This window comes from Mirounga leonina, unplaced genomic scaffold, assembly GCF_011800145.1.
Source record: "Mirounga leonina isolate KUSES-001 unplaced genomic scaffold, KU_Mleo_1.0 Mir_364, whole genome shotgun sequence".
NCBI classification, from domain to species: Eukaryota; Metazoa; Chordata; class Mammalia; order Carnivora; family Phocidae; genus Mirounga; species Mirounga leonina.
The window spans coordinates 563,798-576,026 of record NW_023270708.1 but is presented as its reverse complement, the minus strand read 5'-3'; the positions used below and the strand labels follow the sequence as shown (position 1 = coordinate 576,026).

The following is a 12,229-nucleotide window of genomic DNA, read 5'->3' as shown; positions in this document are numbered from 1 at the left end:
CCATCTCCTAGAGCTACCCTCTGCCTCTAAGGACCCCACCAGGGCTCTGGGATGGGTAAAGACCCAGATATTTCAGGCAGGATTTATACTGGAAATTTTAGGTGCCTTTACAAAAAACAGGTCTTCATCTAGGGCCGCAGTGGAATTTTCCTGGGGAAACTCTACTGTGCATTTACGGGGGAATTTTCCAGGATGCAAAGTCATTAAGGGGGGAAACTACAGCTGACAGGAAGCACTGAGAAAACCAGCATGGTTCTGGATGCACTTTCGGTGGGAGCAGGTGCTTCATTCACTGCTCCTCAGGTTGGTTTTTGAAGTCTGACTAAAGCTTGAGTTGAACTGGCACCTTGGCAAGATTTCAAGATGGCATCTACTGCACAGCTTACGTCCCACTGTACGTCAGCCCCACTCAGAGCTCTGCAGCAACCAACCCACCTGCCTAGAGTTCTCAGAACACGCATCATCTCTCCATGCTTCTGGGCTTTGCTGTGCTGTTCCTACTCCTCAGAATGCTGTTCCCATCCCTGCCTCAGCAACTCTCCTTTATATTTCCTTCCCCATCTGCCTCATAGATCCCCTCTTCTAGGGCTTATCCAGAACCCTCCACCTTAGGTTAGAGGTCACTTCCTTGATCAATGCTCCCTTGGCCACCTGAATAAATGGTATTTTCTCTACACCTTAAGTATGTGTGTGTACATATACGCTCACTGAGCCTGGATCTGCAGTGGGAAGTGTAAGATGTGCAAAATTCAAACTTTATTGCAGAAAATTCAAGTGTATCTTTGTTTGCTATGAACACCTCATTTCAACTATGCTAACGGAATTGCAATTAGGAGCATGAATTAATTCATCTGCTGACCGCCCTTCCCTGGCATAAGCATCAAAGTGGATAAATGCTGGAATTGTAACTGTTTGCATAAAAATACAAAGCACTTTTTAAATAACAATCATCCTTCAGTGACAGACGTTCCCCACATATTACATAAAGAAATCCAGATAAGCATGGCTTCTTGATAAACTTGACGTCGGCAGAGGTTTGCAGTTTTGTCAGCTTACCTTGGCTTTTTTGTCCTCGGGTCCAGTCCCATCTTTGCCTTTACTGACCATGCGAGCTGATAAGATATAAAATGAGAATGTATGTTACACCCGATTGCAGAGCTCCTGGAAAGAGCTGGATACGGTTGCGCTGATTTCTTGGGATCCGTACAATGTGTTCTGTTCAGCTGGGCTGGGTGGAAACCCAGTGGATTTTCTTTCCCCTTGAATCTGTCTCTCATTGTTAGTATCAACAGGCACACTGGGATCACTGCTTGGTGCACCCTGACAAGAGGGGGCAGCAGGCTGGCTGAGGGTGGAGACATGCAGAGGGGGTGCGGTGAAAACTCTTCCAGGCACACGCGGGCGACAGGGGCGATCAGGGAAGGTAGACAGTGCAGACCCCATCTTTCATAGGCTCCTTCCCTGTCTCTGCCAGGGTCAGCCTCTCCCAGTGGGGACCGACCCCACTCCAAGGAAGGGCATTTGGAGGCCCTCGGGCCATAGACGGGGCAGCTCAGCTATGCTCCGACCCCCTGCGCGACCCCCGGACTCATGCTGTCACCCAGAGCTTGCCCCTCGCTAATGGGGGCTATGGTCGCCAGCCCCAGCTGCCCTGCCCTCTGACAAGCCCGCACCACCCCTGACCCGGCCGGGAAGGTCTTCTCACCACCTATGGGCCCTCCCAAGGGGACTAATCCTTGCCGTTTGCCCAAATTAGTTACAGACTAGTTACCATCAAACATTTTACAGGTGTCTCGAGTTTAGGACCAAACGGCAGGCGGCTTTTGTGTGTAGAAAGCCACGCCCCCTGGTGAAACCATGTGTCTACCAGCATCCTCTCTAACTCATCCCTCCCTTTTGTTGACACTCTTTGCTGAAAATTGATGATAGATTTTCGTCCTTGGTTTCAATATCGTATTCCCCCTGCTGAAAAGTCAGTGGGGCCTCCTGGAGCTTCCCACTGGCTGCCGGAGACTGGATCTCTAGAGTGGCCCGGATTGACGATCCAGCCCAGAGACCGTCACACATTACTGTGCAGGAGACGGGTTGATAAAACACAGATTCCTGGGCCCACGCGAGACTCGGTAAGCTCAAGGTGGGGCCTACGAATATGCATTTTAATAAGAGCCCCAGGTGGAACTGATTCATGCTTTTGCCCAAATCAACCTGATATCACCATCCATGTCACAACAGAAGCATCTGCTAGATCCACATTTCCCAAATTGGGTACTACTGCACAAGTCCTCCTCCAGGAGATGTTAGCAGGTCAGATCAAGTAAATTTGGGAAATCCGTACTCTGTGTCTTTCTCAGAGGGTCATAATGTGCATTAGAATATTAAAGGCTCTGACAAGTTCTGCTGCAACAAACCTTGCTTAACTTTGCTTCACCTGTTTTTCCAAACTTATTGGATCACAGAGCTCCTTTTCCCCTGGACACATCTATCAATAGCCAGTATTCAATAAAACACCATTTCAGGAAACACTATTATAATTTGCCAAGTCACACTTACTTGTCCCCTACTATTTTGGAATTTAGGATATTTTAAAACAGGATAATATAGGAATTTTGGGGGGTCTTAAATTTTAATACAAGTTCCTTTATGTACAACATTTCAAAGTTCTCTTGACAAGTATAATCTAATAAAATCTAACAGATGTTCGCAATTGACAGCTCAAGTAACGGATTTCTGAGCCCTGTGAATAATTCCAACACACTAGATATCCTAAATGTATGAATGCACCCGACTAGTAACCATGAGGTCTCCACTGGCCTCCTCGTCTTCCTGACAGAGACGCCAACACAGGGGAACCTCCCCTATCACCTCTCCGGCTCCCGAAGGGCTGCTGTGCTGGAAGCAGGCTGGGGCTGAGGCCCCTGCAACCTCAGCACAGGGGTTCCCAGGCTGCCCCAAAGGAGGAAGAGAAGATTCAGACAGGAACATTTTGTTTGTGCTCAGTGTCTCCCCTGCCACGAGGCAGGGCGGGTAGGGGTGGGGCTGTTGGGCCAAAGGCTCAGCTTGGGCTCTGGGCTACCCCCAAATGCTCGTGTATGTGTCACCTGCTACATGTGATGTGTTGTCCACTGACAAGAGCAGCAGAAGACAGGCTCATGCCCTCTGCATCTCTGGGCTCGGAGGGCACACTTCAGAACCTTCTAGAAGGTACTGTGCTGAACAGGGAAGAGCGTGACTTTCAGAGCAGACCCACCTGGATTCTGAACGTGGCTCTGTCACTTACTACTTGGTGAACTTCAGCGAGTTACGTTACCTCTCTGAGCCTACTTCCTCATGTGCAAAGTGGGGCTAATTATGCCCTCTTGGAAGTGTTGGGAGGGTTCTAGACAATGAATTTAGGGCACATAATCAGCCCTCCACAGTGGACCAGCTGTTACTTGCTCTGCGGAGGGTGGCACACCAGCCACCTGTGGGCTGATGGACCGTTGTGGGTCATTCGGGGGGCCAGAGAAGTGGACAGGGTGGAAAGCACTGGGTGGGCTGGAGGTCACATGCAGCATGGCGGGCAAGCGTGAGAGGAGTGCGTGCTACCAAAGCCCGAGGGGCAGGAGGCGGCTGTGCCCGGGGGGCAGGTTTAGTGACCCTCCCTAGGAACCTCGGAAGCAGCGGGAGTCAAGGAGGGGCCAGAAGCTCAGTGGCAGTGCCCGCAGCCTGGATGCCACACAAGGTCGCCAGGAAGGAGCCAAGGAGCTCAAGACACAGACCTTTGAGTTGAGGGACCCGGCTGACAGGCTTCCCTGGCAGAACAGCGGCAGGCTGCTTTTCAGAAGGTTCTGGAAGGTCAGTCTTTTTTGTGTCCTCTCCCTCAGAAGGGCCCTGGGACTCTCGCTCCTCTCCAGGGGGCCCTGGGAGGGCAGCCCCTTCCAAATCCAGCTCTGAATGTCCCTGTTCCTTCTGCACGTTGGCTTTGATTTCCACGTGGAAGGTGAACTCGGGGGGCATGTCCTGCCCTTCCACCGAGGGCCCTGAGCTGGGCCCGTGGGGCTGTGAGGCCTCAATCTCTGTGGAGACGTTGGAGAGGAAATCGACAGGGAGGCGGATGGCACCCTCAGCTGGGAAACTGGGGAAGCCGGTGGTTCCTCTGGAAACTGTTGGGGGGGGTGGCCCGCCTCGGGTGGGGGAGCTCTGGGAGGAGGGAGGGGAGTCCTGAGGCAAGGACTCGTCCACATCGCGGTCTTCATCGACTTCCTTGCTCCCCCGCCTCTCTTTGCCACAGTCCCCCTTCAGAGGTGGCCAATCCTGGCGCAGGTCTCCCAAAAGCTGGTGCTCCATTGTCTCCAAGCCATGGCGACTGCCCTCTGTGTCCTCAGGTTCTGTCCCCGCAGGCTGGCGTGTGGCCTCCCTGGGGCCGTCAGCCTCGACGGGAGCCCCCGGCGTGTAGGACCCATGCTGGCCTGTCAGACCCAGGGTGCCCGGGTCGGTGGCCTCACCTCGATGGTGCCCTGGCTCCCCGAGTAGGCTCTCCTGGACAGCCCTGACACTCCCAGGTTCCATCTGGAGACTTCCAAGGGAGGTGGGCTTTGGAAAGGCCAGACCCCCCTTGACCTCATCCCCTGGTTTTGGTCCCCACTGCTGGTGGGGCTCCTGAGGGCCTCCTGTTGGAGAAGGTGGTTCGCAGATGGGGTGACGCTGGGAATGGCAAGAGACCACCAGTGCGGCGGCCTCTGGCCGTTTCTCCCCCAGAGGCAGCACAGAGACCCCAGAAGCTTCTCTGCCGTGTTCAGGCTGATCCTGAGAGCTAAGCCCGTTGACCGGGGGCCTCTCAGGTACCTCCCTCTGCGGGCCTGGAACTCTCAACTCCTCTGGGTTTGAAGAGGCAGGGGTGGCAAAAGGTTGGCAAGGACGCGGTAATTGTTTAAGAGAGAGAATGCACTCTTGAAATAAGAAAAGGACATTTAAACAGCACCACAAGCCCAACTAACAAAGAAAAAGGAGCGTGTGCTCTGAGCTCCTCCTTGTTGCTTTCCATTGCTCAGAATGAAAGCTCTGCTGGTCTACCTAACACCGACTCACTGGGTGACGCTGGGTGGGCAGGCATCTCCCCTCTCTGGGCCTCAGTTTCCTCATCTGTAAAACGGGTGCTCAGACCTGTTGACCTCCAAGGCCCCGTTCAGCGCCAGCGTTATTCCTCTGCCTCTCACGGGCTCTGGGTGGGCTCAGAGCATGTCAGCACCTCCAGGGCTGCCAACCCCGCTCTGGGGCTGCCTTGTGCTGAATCTGCTAGGCTACAGAAGCTTCTTCTTCTCTCCAGGGACACTGAACTTCCTGAAGATTCTGGCCTCTAGATAGGACCTGGCTTGGGTGCAGGGAGGATACCATTTTCTCTCCCTCTCTGTTTCCCCTTTCTGCAAAATGAAACCAGCAGGTGCCCATAAACCAACCCCGCCTTACGATTTGGAAAATGCCTAAATTCATCACCACCAGGGCTTGAGTCTTTACTAACAGACCTGCCACAAGGTTCCTATAAACAGAAGCGCGATTCAGATTTATCTGGGTCATGGATCATGGATGGGCCTTTTGCATAAGGCGAGGCAGCCACTGTGGTGGGAAAGGACTCTGCATGGCAAAGACATTGCCTGCCAACGAGACCACTGTTTTCAGCCCATCCCACAACTAGCAGTTGGTGGAGGGCACGCTTCATTCTTTCTGGCTCAGTCGTGCGGCGTTCACGTGAGCCCTCCTTAAAGCACCTGGCCGTGTATTAAGGACAGGAGAGTCACGCTCTCTGGTACTCCTAACCAACACCCTTTGGTTTTTTTTAATTCCCAACCTTCACACCTCGCATCTAGTCCTGCAGAACAACCCACACAACTCCACCCTAGGACCCCAAAGATTCAGGGTACTGGAGGAGCTGAGGGGAAGGAGGTGGGAAATGCACGTGTGCACACAGTCGTGTGGCCGTGGACATACCTCTCACGTGACCACCCTCTCTCCCCACCCAGGCGGAGTCCGTGCAGACGCCGGCAGGCTCACTACCAAGAAGCCAGTCACAGCTCACCTCCACCCCCACGATTATGCCAGGGCCTCGAGATCACCATCTCCCTCATTTCGTGTTCCTAGCATCAGTCACAGTGCCTGCCCCCCAGTGATGATCAATAAAGGAATCTTGCATGGGTGAACTGGTATCAGGAAGATATGTTCTTTTCTGTTTTCTGCAGGGTCTACGGGCACCTTACTGGGGCCAATAGCCCGAACAAGAGACAATTTGAGCAGCTGCCTCAACACCATGACACCTCACCAACCAACCAGCTCGACAGACCAGAGGCCGCGTGCGGTAGGTGCTAGTCTTTACACCTCCTTGACAGGCCAGGTCTCCCTGCCTTCTGGAAAAAGCTTTCCTCCCAGAGCTTCCTAGAAATTGCTCGTGGTCAGGACGTGACCATACTGATATACCATAAGACCGTAAATGACCCTCATGAAAAGAGAGACAAAGGCCCCAAACATAAAGAGTAAACACACCTTAAAAAGTCATCAATATTTGATTGTATAGTGTGTGTGTGTTTGACTGAACCTAACATCATGCATATACTTCTGGAGGAAGGAGCCAGGCTGGGAGAATAGTCTACTCAGTTCCTAGAACACTATGAAGTGCTCCATAAGTAATAAACATGGCCATCATCTGGGGGTGGGAGGGTGGGGGGGCAGTCCAAGGGAAGAGATATCTGGGCAACATGTGTGAAGGCCTCTGGACTCGGGATAAACGGTCCCCTCACATTGTCCTCAGGAGGCCTGGTGCTCGTGACACAGATGAAAGGTCTACCCGTGGTGTGAGGAGGACATGGGTAAGGCCTTCTTCCCACACCTGACACTCAGTTCACTGCACGCCATCCTGAAACATCCTCGTCTACCTTAGGGGAACTTCATGAACACAGGCTGCCAGAGGTTTGCCTTCTGCCGCAGGAACTGCAGAAGATCTAGTAACGGGGCTTTTGTTACACAGCTTTTCCTAAATCTGAAAACAGATAACAGGCCTTTGGGAAATAAGATGTGTTTGTGGATCATGAGTGTGTCCGAGCCTCGCACAGATTCACCAGAGGAAAGTGGCCTTGTCAGTGTGGACCAGCAATCCCCATCAAGGCATAAGGTGTTGGTCTTGGGAGTGGAGGTAGAAACCTCGATGTTTTCACAGATTTGGTGCCCACTTCCCACGGCAAATGTCAATCTGGTGTTCATCTTTATATCTACACGATTCTAGGCCACTGATGGAAAAAATGGAAAAATTCAGTGGGCACAAAAATAAAGTTCCCACAAAAGATGTTGGTCTGATCTTTTCATTGCATGGAATATGTCACAGGGGCATGAAGCCATAGCCTGCAGTAAAAATGTGTAGAAAGAGGTGCCTGGGGGGGCTGGTTAAGTGTCTTCGGCTCAGGTCATGATCCCAGAGTCCTGGGATCGAGCCCCGCATCGGGCTCCCTGCTCAGCGGGGGACCTGCTTCTCCCTCTCCCTCTGCCTGCCACTCTCCCTGCTTGTGCTCTCTCTGTCTGTCAAATAAATAAATAAAATCTTCAAAAAAATTCGTAGGAAAAAACCCAAATCCACTTCCTTCTATGGAAATAAATGATCATTTCCAGAGGTTATAAAACCCTCTAATTTTACCTAAGTCGAAAACCATGACCTAAAAGAAACAGGAGGTGCAGTTCTCATTCTGTAATGCATAGGCTGGGGTTCCCCCTTACATTGATTATCTCTTCTAATACTTTTTGAAGCTCTGTATAAGCTTAAGAATGAAAACACACCTCTCCATGCCACGTGAGTTGAGAACGTTAGCCGGCTACAGGGCACTGACCCCTCTCACATGTAGTTAAGCTTCAAAATACCCTCAGCAATACACTTCTTTGGGCCCAGAGTCCTCCTAAAGCCAGCTGGCCCCAGCAGCAGCACTAAATGTTGGACAAATCCCGTATCACTTTCTGGAGAAAAGAACAGGGTTTTCCTAGCTCTTTGGCAATCTAGAAACCTCCACACGATACAGTAGACTCTCAAGTTCATTGATGCAGTGAGTGATAGAAAACGAACCTAGAGGTCTCCATTTATATCAGAGGTCTCCATTTCCTGAGATAAGGAATCTTTAGGATTTATAAAATTAAGTTCTTAAAACACTTGTGCTAAATGATTACAGAAAGCTGGTTTCCTTGAACACGGAAGTTTGGGTCCCTGAGAAGAGTATCAAAATAAGGTCTGAAGGTTGCACAGGAGAAGAAAATAATTTGCTTGGTGGGGATATGGTTGAGACCCTGCTCCAGGGACAGGCCAGAGAGCGGCCTGCAGAGGAAATCACCTATCATGCATCTCTGTGCTTCTGTTGGGACATTCTTTCGTGACTCCCCACTAAACAGCTTAGGAATTAGGGGAAAAAAAGGGATTAGAGCTCTTTCTACATCCAATTAGCCCAACCTCGATGAGAGCCAACTCCTAGAAATCCCCTGAACTAGGGCCCAGGTACAAATTCTCTTTATAGGGTAGAGCCCCTCTGAGTGTTTCCATCTCCCTCCTCCCAACCCCCAAGTCATGGTTAGCAATTCTAGCCCACTGACCTTGAGTCACGTGTCCAGCAGCTTGGTCTTCCAGGTTGGGGGTGTCTCCAATGCCTGCTTCCTCAGCTGGTTTATGGTCAGCAAATGAAGAAGATATAAGCAAAGACAGTTACTGTTTGTCAGAAACAAAGCTCTTTGCATTTTCCAGTATTTTTCCAAGAATATTCAGGAAAGGCACATCTTACGAGTACCAAGGGGCTGCTCCTCTGGCTCTTTGCAAATATTATTGCTGGGGATGTGGAAGAAAGCAGGTTACTAAGTGAACCCCACCACACCCACATACCTTCCACGTGACCATGAACTTGTAGGAAAGACCTTCTCCACAGTGGGCCCAGGGTCCAGAGCGCCCCGCTCAACAAAGACACGCAGGATGGGTGAGGTCAGAGAGGCCGTTTGCTGCTCAGCCTCTGATACTGGAACCATGTGTGAGCGGCAGGTGCACTCCCGGCCCCAGCCGGGGCTCTGGGGGCACCAAGGGTACAAGGAGACACTAGTTGTCTAGGGCTGTTGAGTCAGGCTGGGGTTCGCAACCAGGCACCACCATTTACTTAACCTCTCTGAGCCTGTTTGCTCATCTAGACCCCCAGGTGATGATGCTGACTTGTCTCGTCCAACGGTGGTGATGGTTAATATGAGAATTTGTGTGAATGTGTTTAGCTAAGTGCCAGGAGTATGGGAAGTGCTCTAAAGCTGTTTGGTTTCTTGTCTCCAAACTACTGGGCAAACCCCTCTAACCACGTGCTAGGAGTAGGTGTCACCTGGTTAGAGGGAAGGCAGAGGTGCCAGCGACCAACTTCTAGGGCGTCCTGGCCTTCTGCTCAGGGAGCCACAGGCCACCCCAAGTGAAGAAGACCACATCTTCAACAGTACCGAAATCAGTAAGCTTTACTGCGATGCCAATTTCTGCACCATGAAGAACCAGGACACTGCTCTGGACAGTGGATACAGCTGTCCAGAAGGAAGAGTCTATAAAGCAAGTTGGCCACTCGTTGATGCACGCTTGCCTCATGACCCCAGAAGAACCATCCTGCCCCAATGGACAGTGACAGAGAAGCCACCACCCTGAAGAAATGCCTACAAGTTGCTGGCTGGGCCACCAGTCTTTTCTCCCAGTCCTGCGATGTTTGAGATTTTACACCTACAACAGAAATGCCGAGTGACCAGCACGGGCCCCCCATGGAGAGCGCGGATGAGGGAACAGAGATTCTCGGGGTCGCTGGACAGCTGCACAGTGGCCTTATAAACACCTAGCCTGTGCGCTGTCCCAGAACAGCTGCAGTGAGGGTAAGAGGGGGCCGGCAGCGGGCTCCCCATTGGCCGGATCATAAACCTGACCACCCTCTGGGCCCCCACCGGCTGACACTATGTCACCCGCGAGGTCCAATGGTGATAGGTCCGTGTCATTTGACAACAGCCAACTGTCCAAGAGACGCAGCTCCAAGCACAGATTTGGTCTGAGTTTCTGACGAGGCTGTGGTAGAAAGGCTTGGAGTGACAGCAAGTCCAGCTGAGTGGCACAGAGTCCTGGAGACCGAGAACAGGAGGGGACACGTGGGGATGTCACCATTGCTAGAGTGCTGGGAAGTCACTGCACTCACAGGCCAGTGCAGGGTTGAATATCCTGGCCCTGGCACGTGTCAGAAATCAAAGGCTGCTGATAACTCCGATGCCTCCTCCCCAGTTCCCAGCAAGGGGGGGTGCTCAGAGAAGCCAAAGGGGGCAGGGCAGGTGTATGACTGTGGGCGGGCCATCAGGTTACTACATGGCCTCTCTCTATCCCTGAAGCCCCCAGAAGCAGGGGCTCCCACCCCAGCAAGGCAGGGATTCCTGCAGTGGGGTGGCCATACTGCACCCCCAAATGGACCTCAAAGGAGAAGTTTCATCAGTGCACCAAGATACAGCAACTGTGACACGCCAAAGCAAGGACTAAACTAGGGTACACATTGTCCAAGACGATAGCTGGAAAAAAGTCCCCCAATTCTGAAACCTCCCTACCTCGTTGAGGATGTGGAGGGTGGAGAGGGGGGCTTGGAGTCTGGAGGACAGCTACGTGGCCACCTCTCATCTCAGTCCCATTGGAAGGGTTTCAAGGCACCACTCGGAGACACTCGGTGTGTGTCCCCTGTGGATAGCGACATGGCCGAGACTGCTGTCAGAATCCCACCTGGGAAAACCAGGAGAGATGGGCTGGCCCTGTTTGGGGGCAGAGTGAAGGGGTGTGGCAGCAACCTATGTGGTCAGTCTACACACCCCAAGTTTGCTTGGGCAAAGAATGCCCATGTGTCTCCCACAGACCCGATACGGGCCCAGGGCAACAGTCGTGTGGAGACGTCTTGGACCACGGCCGGTAGGCCACCAACAGAAGCCAGCCAGCCTCAGCGCAAGTAAGCCTAGAGGGGGATCTTCAGATTTCAAGGGGCCGAGGAGAGTGAAGTGTCTGCTGGAAGCCAGTGCAGAGGGAGGGACCTGCGGGGGGATAACTGGGATCGAGGGGCTTGAAGAGCTCCAAACAGGTGCCCACGAGAGAAAGAGTCAACTTTAGACGCAGCAGAGCATTGTTTAGCTGTCTCACAGTGGTGCCAATTCAGGACGAATTCCCCTGCCTCCGGTCTCCCCTGCCTCCCCAGCTCCAGAGGGGAGGGCTGTAACCCCGAATGAGCTTGGGCTACTGCAAGGAACTGGACATGCTACCCAGCACTCGAAGACTGCGTTTTGTGACTGAAGAGACTACAGTACTTTTGGTTACTTAGAAGTGATGACCAAGTCAAGAACAGGTACAGTTTTTCCCCTGGGAGGGGAAGGGCTCCCCCACTGAGTAAGCTGTATTGGGACGGGGGAGACGAAAATTGGGTTATCCAAGATCTCATCCCATGAGTCATTCCACAGCCTTCAAACGACCTTCACTGTCAGGATGAGGCCCCACCTCTCTCCATTTCAAAAGACCAACTCACAAAGCAGAAACTACTTTGATGAGTCGGTGTCGGTGGGGGGGTTGCTGCTGGACTTCTGCGTGGGTGTTCTCCACAAATGGAGCCCTGGAAAAAGGCTGCAGTTTCCCAAATGGCTGCCGTGAGCACCATCTTTAGGAAGGAATGAAGACTCCTGTCTGGGGATGTTTCCCCCACTCTCCATTGCTGGTGAAATCTTGTCCAGAACTCTTCTGCCTGTCTTGAGCACCCTCCAAATCACCACGCCAACAGCTGAATCTTTATGTAAGCCCAAAGAGGAGGACGAGAAGGGGATGAAAGCAAGCTCTCTGGGCTGAGCTCACCACTTCCTAAGGGCACGGGCAGCTCTGAGAGCCCCTGGTGGCCCTGAGGTCACCACTATTTCTGGTCGGTGCCCTGACTGAGCTACTCCCATCATCTGTGTTGACAGGGCAATCTGGTCATGCCTGTTCTATGCAAACATGTTTGAAGCAACGGTCCTAGAAATGGATGCTAGATCACATTGCTGAACTCCTTAGGGGTTGTCCCATTAAGACCCTCCAAAGGCGTGGGTTAGTCATCTGGACCTGCCACATGCCAGGGTACCCCACTAGGAGGTGACTCTGTCACTGGGCAGAGTCCCAGCAGGAGAGGGGACTGAGCTTGGGGGTGAAGAAGGCAGAATCTGCCACTGGCCTGCCTCAGAGGAC

General features: G+C 52.4%; 1 protein-coding gene across 15 annotated transcripts in view; it reads right to left on the bottom strand.

The window, feature by feature from the left end:
• The window catches only part of MAPT (microtubule associated protein tau), a 94,033-nt gene that overhangs the window by 25,560 nt on the left and 56,244 nt on the right, over positions 1-12,229 (bottom strand). For 10 of the 15 annotated variants that reach the window (XM_035030374.1, XM_035030378.1, XM_035030376.1 and 7 more), the window contains 3 exons: positions 8,593-8,658; positions 3,759-4,856; positions 1,057-1,112 (listed from right to left, as the gene is read on the bottom strand). In XM_035030374.1, coding sequence (XP_034886265.1) covers positions 1,057-1,112; positions 3,759-4,856; positions 8,593-8,658 — 1,220 coding nt within the window. The remainder of the gene's footprint in view (positions 1-1,056; positions 1,113-3,758; positions 4,857-8,592; positions 8,659-12,229) is intronic. The other 5 variants (XM_035030381.1, XM_035030383.1, XM_035030385.1 and 2 more) reach the window with 3 other exon arrangements.